General features: G+C 39.1%; 1 protein-coding gene across 1 annotated transcript in view; it reads left to right on the forward strand.

Annotated features, from left to right (window-relative positions):
• Positions 1 to 12,653, forward strand: part of MTX2 (metaxin 2) — a 29,587-nt gene extending 16,934 nt beyond the window's left edge. The window contains 7 exon segments of the mRNA XM_063162186.1: positions 6,239 to 6,311; positions 7,620 to 7,696; positions 8,435 to 8,527; positions 8,936 to 8,974; positions 9,372 to 9,497; positions 10,097 to 10,173; positions 12,157 to 12,653. Of these exon segments, the coding sequence (XP_063018256.1) occupies positions 6,239 to 6,311; positions 7,620 to 7,696; positions 8,435 to 8,527; positions 8,936 to 8,974; positions 9,372 to 9,497; positions 10,097 to 10,173; positions 12,157 to 12,364 (693 nt within the window). The 3' untranslated portion in view covers positions 12,365 to 12,653.
• The last annotated feature ends 2,019 nt before the right edge of the window (positions 12,654 to 14,672 follow it).

Raw genomic sequence — 14,672 nt, forward strand, 5'->3', positions numbered from 1 at the left:
ACTACCATTGTACAGCATTCCTGCTTATCTGGCTTATCACAATGAAAAAAAGCCACCAAAACCAATACACAAATATATCTCAATAACAAAACAATGCTACAACTTTAAGGAGGGAAAAATGGAGTTTGAAGTAGATTAAAACTGAATCACCATAGGAGAGTGTACTTCAGTCTGAAGCAGAGGGTCTGTCCAGGCTCTGCCTCCTTATTGATGCCTGGTGCAGGTAAAGCCATTTTATTTAGAGCCTGGCCAAGTAGGAGGGAGGGGGTTAATACAGCTGCACTCTGCCAGGCCTCTTGCCTCAAATGGCAGCTCAAAGCATCTTCTGCACTGTTCCAACTTGTCAGGAAGAGGAATGTGGATGATGAGACTGCCTCTTTTATTACAAATTCTTCTGGAATCTTTATGCAGTTAGTCTCATAGTCTTGCTCAAAAGGCTGTCTAAAATGTTCAGAATTCTGGAAATTCTGACAGCTGTCCTGAGGTTAGAGAGCCTGCAGCTTATTTTGTTAAGATATGTATTAATTGCTTGTGCAGTCAATGTCCTTGTAAGTGGTCTTAACATATTCCAGAGAAGGGCTTTTAAAATCGTCTGTTCTTAGGCCTGAATGACAGAAGGAAGTTTGGGCAATTTAAAATTGTGTTACACAGGCCAATTGCTTATTTACTTCAACAAGTAATCAAATAAATGTGTAAATCATACATGATTAATTGCCCTTGACAGACTTGTGATTTTTTTTTCTCTCTCTCTGTGTGTGTATGAATTGTGGTTTAGTTTTTCTCTAGACAAAACATTAGCAGAAATTTGAACTTGTTGCTGAGTCTTAAACAAAAGCTTGGTACTGAAATGAAAATCTGCCAGTCCCTTTTTTTAAAAGAGAATAAAAGCTGGAATTCTTTGTGATGAGGAATGCAGTATCAACATAATCAATCTAGCAGCACTGTGTTGTTGCTGAAAACATTCTTAAATCCCAAGCTATACAGGTACTGTTTGTGAGTGAAACATCTTTCATATAGTTCTAAGATGAAATTACCTCTGAATGAATAGAATCTTCATTTATCTTCAAAACCCCTGTGCTACCAGTGAATCCACTCTTTCTACATTCTACAACAAGAATTACATTATACCATTAGAGGCAGTGCCATGATGCAGTATAAAATAGATTGTTTTGGAGAATGAACGTGGCTTTGCTATAAATTACATTCACAGGTACAGAGGAATTTGTTATTTTGTTTAAAATAGTCACAAATACAATTAAGATCTTAATTTATGTTAAACTACACATGTGGCCATTACCATAACTGGATTAGGAATTTAATCTGTCACTCAAGCAATGAAACTGAACAGTTTTCATTTATAACCTTAGACACACTATTTCAGTTACAGGGACTGCAGCTGTTTGATATGAAAACTGAATTATTCTGGAGATTTTTTCATAGGTTTTAATTTTAAAATGTGTTTCTGCAGTAAAGTAGAGAATAACTCTTTAGTTGTCATCACATACTGTCCATTGTATGCTCATGAAATAACATAAAATGAAAACAGAAAACGCATTTCACTCCTTCTTCCTAACAGTATGTTGTGTGAGTGCCCTTAGAAGGGCTGCTGAGTAAGAGATGGCTTGGAATGGCTCGTTCTTTATTAAAAACTAATCATGAATATATCTTCTTCAAATGGAGCCTGGACTGTGCCATCTGAAAATAGTGTTCCTCATGTGGCGACGTAAATTGTGAACTATTTGAGTCTTGGCATAAGTAATTTCATTCTTGCCTCTGATCTCAGAAAGTGCAATCTGGATATGATTTACTTCAAGTTGTAACTCATTTTTAATGAGTGTATGTGTTTGCTCATCTGTGTTTTTCTGGGGGGAAGCTGTAGGGGAAGAGGAGGGCATTGTGGTGGAGCTGTGGCCGGGGGATTGGCTGCCCAGCGCCTGTCGTGTGTCCGGCTGACGGTGTCCTTAGCTGGCAGGGCAGAGAGGAAGGGAGAGCACGAGTGAAAATCACTCCGAAACCAATTAACTCTGGTAATATATAAAAAAGCCTCCTCTTTCCCTTCTCTTGTGCCTTCCCATTGTATTTCATGTACAGTCTCTTCCTGTCTTGTCATCAGAGGAGGACGCAGTGGCGCCCCTTTCTTGCATTGTTCTGGGGTTGGCAGCAGCAGAGATGAGAATGTCAGTCCTGTGAGAAGAGGAGGGTGGGGAGGCAGGAGGAAGGGGAGGGTGGGCTGAGTTGTCCTGTGTTTGGCTGTGGTTTCTGGGCTCTGGGCTTTTGAATTATGCCAAATCAGTGCAAAAGTGATTGCTCTGATTGTTTTTTTAAATAATTGATAAATAATTTAAATCCTACTTATGTTTTGAATTTTAAATTGGGTGGGCTGTAAGAAGAAGCAAGCCTTACATGGATTGTGTCCTTTTAAGCAGTGCTGTTGTAAATATACTCCATAATTCTGGCAGGAGGTGTCACCTGCCATGATTGAAATGAATGATAGGCGTAAGATATTTGATTAATTTTGTAACAAGTGTCACCTCAAAGCTTCCTATCAGCCCTCTTCACATAGTTACCAATACCTCATTCTCTCACAGCAAAAATATGAACTTGGTTGTTCCACCTGATTTTGAATACAGAGTGGCTCATGCTCCTCTCTGTGAGTGTAAGGCAGTTCAATACAAACCACAGTCAGTGTGGATCAGTGTGCAGTGGGGCAGGAAAGGCACTGAGAGGCTTCCCCAGACTTTTCTTCAATTCATTGTCCACAACTCTTTCTTCCCTACTCTGTAAGAGTAAATATTGGGAGGGTAGGGGAGGACAGACATTATTCATCTGGTTGCTTCTGTTTGCCTTGCTCTCATCCCTTTCTCCTCATGGAGGAGCAGAAACCTTCCATGTTTGTCTACAGCAAAGTCTCCCATTAAAAACAAGGTGCACAGGGGCAGTAGCAGCACTGTAGACTCAATGGTTTCAGCCTGGAAAAAGAGAGGTGTCATTGCTAAAAATGTTTTTTTCATATTTCTTCCTTCACTTTCTAGGTGTTAGGTAATGCTACAGCTAGAGAGGCTGGAAGAGTGTGAGAGAGGAGATTGTCAGTCTGCAGGAAGGAGGCAGAGAGCACGTGTGGGAGAGAAACTGACAGACCCTATTAAGCCAAATCTTTATTTTTTAATGCCTTTATCTGTTTCTTACATTAACCTCATCCAAAGAAAGGATACACTCTGTTCCTCTGGTGCTGGAGGAGATCCAGCTTGAGGCCTGTAGGGTCACCCTCTCTGTTCTTTGGTAGTACACTTTTTTTTCCAGACGAGAAGAGAACTGGAAGTGTAATGCTGTTGGAGCTACAGGCATCTTTGGGAGGTGGGACAGGCTGTGCTCAGTTAAATATCTTGTTTCTAGTTTTGCTGTTACTGTCTTGCTTGCCATTTTCTGGTGAATTTTCACAAGGGTGTCATTAACTAGATTGTGTGTTACTTGGAATTTAGTTGGCCCTTTTCAGTCCTTTTTTAAGTTGATCAGCCAAATTTAGGATGTTAACAATAATCTCTGATGTACTAGAATGAGCCTGGGCCCTTAGTCTTTCTGATTGCTCAACTTTTGATGCCTTGTCTTTGAAGGGGTGTTGATATCTTCATAAATCTTCATAAATCTCAGCAAAACTGCACTGAAGTGGTTTCAGCCTTCAGTCTCTTGCCCAAAAGCACTCAGAGGAGCTGAGCACACTCCCATTTGCTCACAGAAAAAGATTTCTCTCACAAGAAAAGCAAGGGTAACTTGCCTGCTCAGACTGTGTATGTGAGGTACCCAAAGGGAAACAAGATGTTCTGAGCTGAAGTAATCAGTGTTCCATGGCATCTTTTATCAGAGTTGGAAGCCATGGTGGTCTCATACCATCTGCACACCAAATGTGCTGGTTCTTGACATTCTGTGTGAGTGGTCAAAAAGGGAACAAATCCTCCCTTGATCACTGGGCTAAAGCATGTAATGAGATAAAGACTCAGAGAAATTGCTGCTTTGTTCTGTATTCTCTCTCTAAGATTTCTTTGATCTGTTCCAGTTTCAACTGTTTTGGTAATAGTTCATGCCACTTACTGTCTAATATCAGTTATTGTCTAATATCTAGCATACCTAGTTGAATGCATCAGAAAAAAAATTCTGGCAGTGAATATTTATAGGAATGCATTGGTCATGATCCTTGTCCTTTTTTTTTTTTCTAAAAGAAATGATAATTTCCATAAATATGGAATGCATTCACTGTGCTTGAAAAGTCAAAACCACCTGACTTGTTAATGCTAATAATTTCCAAAGCTTGTCAGTTACATCAGTGAAAGAATGTAAGTACTTATAGTAATGCAAATGGCAAGGCTTGTTTCTTAGACTGAGCCCTCCTAATTTGGGATAATACTGCTGTCTTTTACTGATTCACACGAATATTTTAGTTGACATGAAGGGTGTCCAGTGGACCATTAGTTTAAGCTGAAGCAAAAAGTAGATACTGGCCTACTTCTGTAGTTAATGTTTAGGTAAGCAGTGTAGATTCAATAAGGATTAAAATTGTCTTATACTGTGGACCTTTCCTTTATTTTGCTGCAGAACATTTTGTAAGGAGCACTTAAAGTTGAGCAGGTCATGCTTTGGATACAAGTCACAGCTCATAATAAACAAATATACTGGTCTTTTTATTCTCTGGGCTTCTGTCTTTTAAAAGATGTTATAGCAGGGTTTCAAAAAATTTTTCTTGAGTTGATTGTATTTTATATTTAGATTATACTGTTAATATTACAGAGTATATTACATATTTAGGTTTATTTCATCACTCATCTTAAAGTCAATCCTAAATATAGACAAAGACTGAAGTGGAGCAGGTCTTGGCATGGGGATGCTGAAGGGGGTGCTGGAAGAAGCCTCGTAAAGCTGCTGAAAGCTGCTGAAGGGGCAGCTCCCGTGGTCAGTGTTTCAGAACCTCGCCAGAAGACTGATCTGGTAAATTCACACTGGATGGGTTTATCCAGTTTTAAGCATGAGTCATTCTTTTCAGTGTCAGTACTAATGAAGCATTCATCAGAGCTAAAGATGACTATTCCAAGAAAGTTTTCTCAGGTTTTTGATGTGGTGTTTACTTTAGGGTCTTCTTACATTTCTTTTTAATTTTGATTTTTTTTAACTGAGGGTAGACGAAATGATTTCTGATATTACTAGAATCTGTGCTCTATTATGAAAAGTAGCATATCTTAAGGTTAGGGTTTAGGTTGCTTTCATGTGTGTGATTAGAGTCTGAGCAGCTGAAGCTGTGAGAATGTGGTTTACTGCCAGATCCTGCCCTCTGAAGAGCAGGGAGGAGGCTTGTGCAGAAAATGCTGTGTTACAGCACTCTTTTTCTTCATGGTGGGAGCCTGGTTGCTCTAGGCCTTTTTTACCTCAAGTCACGTTGTATAAATAGTTAATAGAATAATTTTGGAATCTGGACTTGTGACCTGTCTAATTGCAGAGACAAAATGAATGATAGGACTGAGCTGAGCTGTGAGAGTCTCTAGCAAGTAAGAGATTCCTTATTTGCCGTGTTCTGTCCAAACTGCAAATATTTGTCTTGACATTTTGGTATTTCAGCAGAAACAGCCTGTGGATTTTGTGGTAGTGGCAGGTGCTGACAGAAATTGTTACCCTCCTGAGAAAGCTTTGAATCCAAGAACACAGATAGAAGGAAATGGTAAATCGATCACTTATGCTCTCCATGAATCCCATAAATTAAAAATAATACTTTCTCCCCAAAGAGAGACTTGTGCTTTGACAGTATCACAGAGCAAAATTGTTATAAAGCAAAAAGCTGCCCTATGTGTTTGCCATGTTGCATAACATTACCTTGATGAGTCAGCTTTAGCCAGGAGAAATGAGTATTGTGGTTTTTAAAAGGGGCAAAATGTCACTCAGTTTTGTAGAGCCACAGCACTAATTGTGTCTGTCAGATACTGCTTCTTTGCCCATCTTAAAAAAACAATAAAAATAGATGAATCTGCATTGGAAGAATTCCAGTCGGTGTGTGAATGATAAACAGTTATCTAAAGAAGTCAAAATCCCTTTGTTTTTCTTTTACTTACCCTTCTTTCTTCCTAAGAACAGTATGCAGGGAACTATGCTTCCTGAGAGTGTGCTGGGCGCCAGCTAACACAGGCAAATGCATGGAGAGCACCACATTTGTTTGCCACTGGTGTATGAATGCTTTTCAAATGCGACTCTTTGTTTCCAGGCCTTCTTGCAAATGTGCAATCTGCCAATCCGGGTGATTTGCAGGGCAAACGCCGAGTACATGTCCCCATCTGGTAAGTGTGGCCTTCATTTAGATTACTGTGTTACACCTCCATTTTGATACCATGGCAACTAGGCCTTGTCTTGCTGATAACAGGCAGTGCTGCTGTGTGTGGGTTGCCTTTCCCCCTCCTCTCCAGAGCAGTTTCTCCTCTGCAAGCAGTCAAAACAGTGAAATGCAAAGTAACATTGGCACCATGTGTAACAGTACCTGTGTAAAGTGTTCACGCAGCTCAGTGCCTGGTGGAAACCTCCTCTCAAATGCCATAAAGCAGAAAGACAAATGTGTCCAAAAGTGGCTTTATTCTGCATCCAGGGAATATTCCAGGAAATGCTGTTATATTTTCCTGTTGCTGGAATGAAACAATGCTGGAGAAAGGTTCTCTTTTGTTTCTCTGTGTGGGAGTTGATTGCCAGGATGCAGGAGACCAAAGGGTGCATTTTCACTGTAAATGGTGACAGGTGATTTTAAATCTTCCTCAGATCCATGAGACTGTCTGGAAAAAAATTCAAACCCACCACCAAAAAGTGAAGTATTAGAAGGGTACACAGCCTGTTTTTGTTGGAAGTGACTGCCTAAAAATGCCCAGAGACCAGCTTCAGAAAATTGCCTAAAAATCAGAAAGAATTACAGAACACAAGGTGCCAAGATCCTCGTGCTCTGTCCCAGATTTTTGTTGTGTGAGGAGCTCCATATTTACTGATTACCTGGCTCTGGCTGATGACTGCCATATGGAAGTGCCTGTCACTATATGTCTGCCAGCTATATGGGTTCTACTGCTGGTGCTGATATTTTTGGTTAAAGCAGTGAAATGAGGTGATTTAAAAAATACCCAAAACCAACAGTTGCTTGGGAGGAGTGGAACCCCTGCAAAAGCAAAATATGCAGGTATATGAATTATTTGTTAGCAAATAGAGATTTGAAATGCTGAATCCAGGCACACAGGGGCATCTTGCATGTGCAGGAGTAGGACTGGTGACACTTACATGCTATGGCTTCTCTGCCACTCACATCTCATGTCCACACTTACTGGCATCTAATGTTGTAATTTAGGTCTGAACACTTCCTTCTCCTAAAAACAAGGAGCACAAGAGGGAAAATGGTACTGCTTCAATTTTAAATGTAGGCAGAATTACATTTATTCTTTTTGCCCTTTCTTTACTCCTGGAGTCCTTTACTGTTTTTACTCACTTTTACTCACTTACCTTGTTTCCTTTCTTTATATTGGTTTAATGATAATTCAGAGAAGGTTTACATTTTTTCCCTTCTCTTGCCCCACCACCCTCTGTCTCATTACTCCAATACATTTCTCCTTTTACAGGCAAAGTACCCTTTATTCATGTGGGAAATCAAGTAGTATCTGAACTTGGACCCATAGTCCAGTTTGTAAAAGCCAAGGTAATCGTTCATTGTTTTCATTAATTATGAATGTTAATCCTGCTGAGCATTGCACTGATTTAGTGTGCTTTTCTGGAATCTTACTAAATTTGTTAAAACAATATAGGAATCTAGTACTGTTTTAAAAGACAGATATTATGGAACAGGAGTTCGTGAGGTGAAAATGTTTTCCTTTATAATTTCCTCAAATTCTCCAAGTAAATTCTATGCAGAATAGCTGCATTCCAGTGCCAGTTTCTGAGACTGTTTTCCTACATGCTTTGTCTCTGGGTCTCAGAGGTCTTAAGCCTAGAATTGACTGTTTTAAATCCTGAAATGTCAAATACTGTTCAACTTTGCCTTTACTCTCCCAGCCCTCCCCTGTATTTTAAAAAATGCCATGTTTTTACTGAGAAGTTGAATCTGTATCATGGATGTAAATTTGTTTACTTTGTGCTGTAGGGATACACTAACCAGGAGGTTGTGTGCTCAAAGTGTGCTCATCTATAACTGATAATAGTCTAAATTTCCTGCAGATTAGCTTAGATTCCTTATGGATTAGATTAGTTACATAATGATGATTTGGTTCTAATTGTAAAAGATACTGTATATAAAAATTTCACATGTAATTTTTTATTGAACTATGCAAGAGAATAGGATCTGAGCCAAAGCTCATTGATGTTTAAGGTCCTTGGGTCATATGTTGCTGAATATTCCAATACCCATTCTTATATGTGTCTTTTTTCTTTTCCCCATTAGGGCCATTCTCTCAGTGATGGGTTGGATGAAGTCCAGAAAGCTGAGATGAAAGCCTACATGGAATTGGTCAATAATATGCTCTTGACAGCAGAGGTACAGCAAACCCTAGTAACTCCACACACTGTAGGCAAGAAAGCTTTAGGATTTTTCCCTGTAGTGGAAATGGTGCTGTTCCTAGATTAGGTCATCAGCTTTTGAGGTGAAATGACGGGAATAAATTCTCCTACGCTGTGGATTGCTTGCTGGCCTGGGGCTGGGTGTGGTGTGGGCAACAGGAACAGGCTTTTGGTCTCAGCCAAGTTTTGGTGCTGGTAAAGTAAGGACTAGCAGCTGGGCTTTTGCCTTCCAGTTTTAATTTCTGTTGTACATCAAAGGTCTATGAGAAGAAATGAAATGGAAATTTTAATCTAATTTAGAAAAGAAAATTCTGCTAGTGAAAAATGATTGTCTCTGTATTCTCCTTTATTAGGAAGTTTTAGTAAGTGTTCTTTCTTTTCCTAGCTCTATCTCCAGTGGTGTGATGATGTTACAGTAGAGGAGGTGAGTGGTTCCGCAGCATTCATCTTAATTAAAATTTAATGAGAAAACACTTTTGCTCACAACTGCAAGTCCCTACTCATAAATGAAACATGGGGGTTTATACCATTAATGATAAAGTCTTTTCACTTTAATTTCACTTGCATACACATTTTAGAGAAGCTGTGTTACTGGAGGGAGCTGACTGCAGAATAGATACAGGTTTTGTTCATCTTTCTGAAATAATAATTTTAAATAGTTATGCTGCAAACAGTGGATCTGTGCAAATAGTTACAGCATACACACAGCTGCTTTTCTCTTCTGCAGCTCCTTTTCTGAGAGAAATGTTTAAATATCAGCTGTTTTGTTCAATCTGTATTTCTTGCATTATAACACAGTACCTTTCTGTTTTTCAACACAGATTACTCACCCAAGGTATGGGTCTCCTTACCCCTGGCCTCTGAACCGCATTTTGTCCTATCAGAAGCAGTGGGAGGTTAGGAGGAAGATGAAGGCCATTGGATGGGCTGGAAAGACACTTGAACAGGTGAGTATGAAAAATCAACCTTATTTCTTTAATTTCTTTCTTATTTTTTTTAATAGGCATTGGAGAGTAGTATGTTCCTGAAACAAATGTAGTGAAATGCATGTTCTGTACTTTAAACATTATCAGGAGTCAGGTATTTGCCTCCAGCAGCAATAAATTTTAAGTTGTGTGCAACCTGATGGGGTCCAAGGAAGGATGTTTTGCCACAACTGTACACAGCTCTGTCAGTGTTAGTTTAGGCCATAGTCCTGAAAATAGGTTGTGAGTTCTGTGCCCTGCTTCCTGTATGATGCTGATAGGCACTCTTTGTGGGATTGTGGCAAGCTGTGGGGTTTAAGTCAGTACCTTTCATTAAGCTTAGTTGTAAATGTTATGGGAAGCACTTAATCAGAGTTGCCTTACCTCAAATGTTAGATTAAGTAACACTTTGCTACCTGGCTGCTGTGTAGGTTTGACTGACTTTAACAGCTTTTGATATTCCAACATGTTACATTCCTTGTTCCCACTGTCAGTGCAAATAGAATAAGGAGGTTATTTCTTGCAATGGTGTTACTTCCTGACAATATGGATTTTTCTTTCTTTCTTGTGTATTTTGATAGGTGCTTGAAGATGTAGATCAGTGCTGTCATGCTCTCTCCCAGAGATTAGGAACACAACCATATTTCTTCAATAAGCAGTAAGTTACTCTTCATTGAAATACTGCACCCAGCAATATGAGATATAGGTATATACCCACATACATACATATGTGTTTATATGAAACTCCTATTTTATTTTAATGCCGTGTGAGTCATTGCAAAAATACAAATGTGTGACTGGAATCTAAACATGAAATTTCAGGAATAAGTATTAAAAGGTTTTAAAAGGAAAGCCTCTGTAAGTTTGTTGTATTTATGATTTCATTTTACTCCTGCTTGTCTTACAGATTCTACCACAACTCATGTAGGCTACAAATGTACATTTTTATATAGTTAGTTTCTTAATAAAAATGATACATTTAAAGCATTACTTGTATTTCTTGGGTAACATTCTCTGCTAGAGGAGTGAATGTATGTTGTGCCAACCTGATCAGGGCAGCTTGTCTTAACACGAGAAGCAGTTCTGAATGAACTGAATTAGCATGAGGGTGTCTGAGATCTAAGAACTGAGGGAGAAGCTAGCTAATCCACAAAGAACTAAATGTAAAGTGAAAAAAAAATATTCACTTTGCCAGGAGAGAAAAAAGAAATTATCTGACCTCCTTGGAATGTCCTCTGTTCTCACCAGTTTCTTTCAATTGCAATATGTCTTTTAATTTTTTTTTTCTCTCCAATAATTCACAATTTTGGAAATGTTACAGACTTAAATAATATCACATTAGCTCCCTCTTGTCCCCTGTGCATAGATCAGCCTAGAAATGCTCAGGTCTGGATTTCAGTTTACTGCATTTGAACTGGGAGATGTCTTCAAATGGCAGCATTTGGTTATTTCTCTGCATTGTGGCTTTGCCCCTTAATCTATTTCAAGTTGAGACTAGCTGGGTAGTCTTAATTCAGAGGATACAGAAGTATTCCTTACAGAAGATGACTTTAAGGTGCATCTTCTCCTTTGATTATTAAACACAGTATCTCTTAACTTTTCTTTCTGTATTTCTAAAGAATTGTAACTTGGGGAATTTGTGTTGGTTGGTTGTTAATCATACTTTTTTGGTAGTTTCAACCTTTAAATTTTTTAGCTGTCTGAAATATTACTAAGAAAATACATGTTCTTGGTCCAGTAGTTTTCAGTGTGTGACTTCTGCGAGTCTTTAGGAGGTAAATAAGAAAAGCAGCCTGTTTCTGTCAGATTAAAGTTTGTTATGCAAGGGCCCACGTCTCCACTGGAGAGTGCTTAGTGATCCACAAATAAAAAAGCAAAAATTTTACCAATTAGGAAAGCTTTGTGATGCAGACATTTAACATTAGTAGAGGGGGACTCTGAAGTCATTAATAGATTTGAAAAAAAATTATTATTTTTACATGGACTACTTACATACATGGACTATTTAAAGGTCCAAGGTGACAATTCAGAAGGGTCATCATACCTAAAACATTCCCAAAAACCTGTTTTCTTCTGTGTAATCATCCCCTTTCAGAAAAGGGATGTTTCCAGCAGCTGCCACCATGGAACTCCCTTTTTTGTTGGTTCAGTAGTTCCAAACTGTTGCAGAGCACAAAAAAATGAATGGGAGTCATAAGCTTCCACTCGTCTCCTTTTTTTTTCCTCTTGTGAGATAATAGTTGGATTTTTTTAACACACATCAGCAGAAGAAAAAGAAGAGCCACAAACCACTTGATAAGCATTTGCCCTTGTTACAGGACTAAAAGGTGGAGCATGGTTTGAAACCAGATCAGTAAGTCTCTCTGATCTAAGAGATGTTATTTCCACATTTCCAAGCTCCCTAAAGCAAGGAAAATGCCATCCTGAGAACAAGCAGAGTTCTTAATATACCCTTTAGACAGATTTCATACATTTGGTTTAGCCTTGCTTGATTTCATCCCAATTCTAGGCTGTATGGCTAGCTACACGTTACTCAGAACAGCACGGTTTTTCTTCATCCGGACTTGTCTTCCAAAATACCTGTTTACCTGTCCTTTTTTTCTTCTTCTTCTTTTTTTTTTTTTTTTTTTGTTTTTTCCAGACCAACTGAGTTAGATGCTCTGGTGTTTGGACATCTGTTCACAATCCTTACTACTCAGCTAATCACTGATGAACTCTCTGAAAAAGTGAAGAACTACAGTAACCTCACAGCGTTTTGTCGGCGAATAGAGCAGCAGTACTTTGAGGGTCAGGAGAGAGACAGCGCTGCAATTGCAGCCCGATCTTCCAAGAGGTCCCTGCTCAGATAAACATGGTGCTTGAGGTGGATCATGTTGCAGTTTTGGGTTTATCATTGCTCTATAAATGGATTTTGAGAATGGAAATGTGTGTTAGCTTTTTGAAGCTGCCAAGTCATTCTGGAGCAAGGAAAAATGTTCAATACAGTTTTTGTGTTGTAGAATACACTGTGCACATTTAAGCTGAAGTGTCTGTACTGGTGTTTCCATTTTAAAAGCCTGTGTGCCACTTACTGTAAAGTCACCTTGGAAAAATATTGTATCTGTTTCAAAAAATAAAACACTGAAAGTTGATCTCTCATCTTTCTAAATGCCTCTTTTACTAAATTTAATTTCTGTGTAGTTCATGAGTGGGATCCTTTTGACAGGACACTTGGAAGAAAGTTGTGAACTAGTTACAATTACTAGGCTGGGAATGAAAGTATGCATTAGAGATCTTAATGTTTGTCTGCCTCAGCTAAAACGTATTCAGAAACTGGCTGAAAAAAATGTCTTGGAGCTCTGTAGCACACAATTAACGTGATCTTATTCAGTTACTATTTTTGTGTCAAAGTACCTTCTGGCTGTCAGTCCTTCATCTTGTATGTGTCTTGCCTCTGCTTTTATCTTTCATTCACCTTTGGTTTTTTGATTATAATTTTTTTTATCCTGTAGTTTCCCAGTTTTAATCCTCAGCTTGTCCTGCAATGTATTTAAGAAACTAATTTGCTAGGTAAGTGTCTGCTTCACTGTTTCCACTTCCAGTACGCTGACATTGCTTCTGAACTTTGATCTATCTACCAGATGTAGTTCTCATAGAAAAAGGAGTCACTGTGAGCCTGCGGCTGGCATGTCTTGGTCCTTCTGCCTCCACATTATTCATGGTACATGTAGCCACAATGATACAGGAGTAAACAAAGAAATATCACTGTGGTGCTCCAAAAACCCTGGCAACCTGGAACTTTTCGAGGGAGAGTTCTTGTGTGCAGGCAAAGACTGATCTGACTGGTATTATTTTGAGTGCATTAAATGGTGCTGCTCTGTTCTGCTGTGTCAGTTGTACTTGATGCTTTTCCAAAAGCACCACCAGGAACATGCTGGTGGCTGTAACAAACCTTGTGCATTCAGGAAGTCATGGCCACAACTGGGAGCCAGCTCAGGCTGTTTGGCTTGTTGGAACCATTGTGTCCTTACTTTGAAATATGTTCATTTGACTATATGCTTCAGTGTAAGAACACTTAATGGCTTGAACTGGTTATAAATGGTTATACAATGGTCATGAGGTTTTGGCTGCCATTTCCTTCTCTCTTAAACTGAGCAGAAAGCAGCTGCATGCCTTGGACTGGCTGCATCTCCCATGTCAGGCTCCTGAACCACTCCTGCTTACTGACTGCTTTTGTGGGGATCACTCTTGCCAGCTGGATTGGAAAACAGAGCCGAATTCTTACTGCCTGCTTTTTGATAGAACAGGCCAAAGTCCCACTGCAGCCAAACCCACTAAGTATCAGTGTCTTGGTCTTTCATCCAACCACTCTTGCCAGGAGAGGCAGATTGCCCTTGTCCTGCATTTCAGTCTTAGAATTTCACACATCTCTGTGTTGAATACCTTGTGAAACTGAACCCCCTCAGCTGTTGATTGCTTAGTGACCATTTCCACTATCAAACCAGTTGGTATCTGAGAACCCAGATATTTCTTTCAAACTTGCTTTTTTTTTAAAGTTTGGAGAGAATATTGTGATACGTGCTACTTTGAGCAGACTAAAGTTAGCATGCTGTGGTGATGAGGAAATCCTGTGTGAAAACTCAAGTATCTTAATCCAGACTAATTAAACTGGTCTTTTACCCTCTCGCTATTTGCAGAGCACCATTCATGAGGAAAGATTTTAAGCTAGCTTCTGTTGTTTTCACAATTCTGCTACCAGTAGACTGAACTACAGAACTAATTTACTTAATGGATTTTTAAACCTGCCTATTAATTTTTATTGGTCTTAAAAAGTGCAGGTGGACGTGTTCCTCCTCTTTCAAGGCTTCAGTGGCCATTAGCCACCTTGTAGCTGAATTTCAGCAATTGCTTTGAAACAGCATTGAATGAAACTTTTTGTATTCTGGCAAGGTGAGGCAGAACAAGCTCTGGTAATACAACGCCTTGAATGCTGAACAGCAAGTTATTGCAGATTTTGTGCAGCAGCATACAGCGAGCTTTATAACTTCAGAGTAGTAAAAAACCCCCACAGAGCGATATGCATTAACCTGCTTTGAATGTCTCATCTAGAAAATAAATGCTGTGGAAGTGGTTGGGCAAAAGATACTGATCTCTTGCAAACAAAGTTTGTGTAAATCC

The sequence above is a fragment of the Melospiza melodia genome, chromosome 8, assembly GCF_035770615.1.
Source record: "Melospiza melodia melodia isolate bMelMel2 chromosome 8, bMelMel2.pri, whole genome shotgun sequence".
NCBI classification, from domain to species: domain Eukaryota; kingdom Metazoa; phylum Chordata; class Aves; order Passeriformes; family Passerellidae; genus Melospiza; species Melospiza melodia.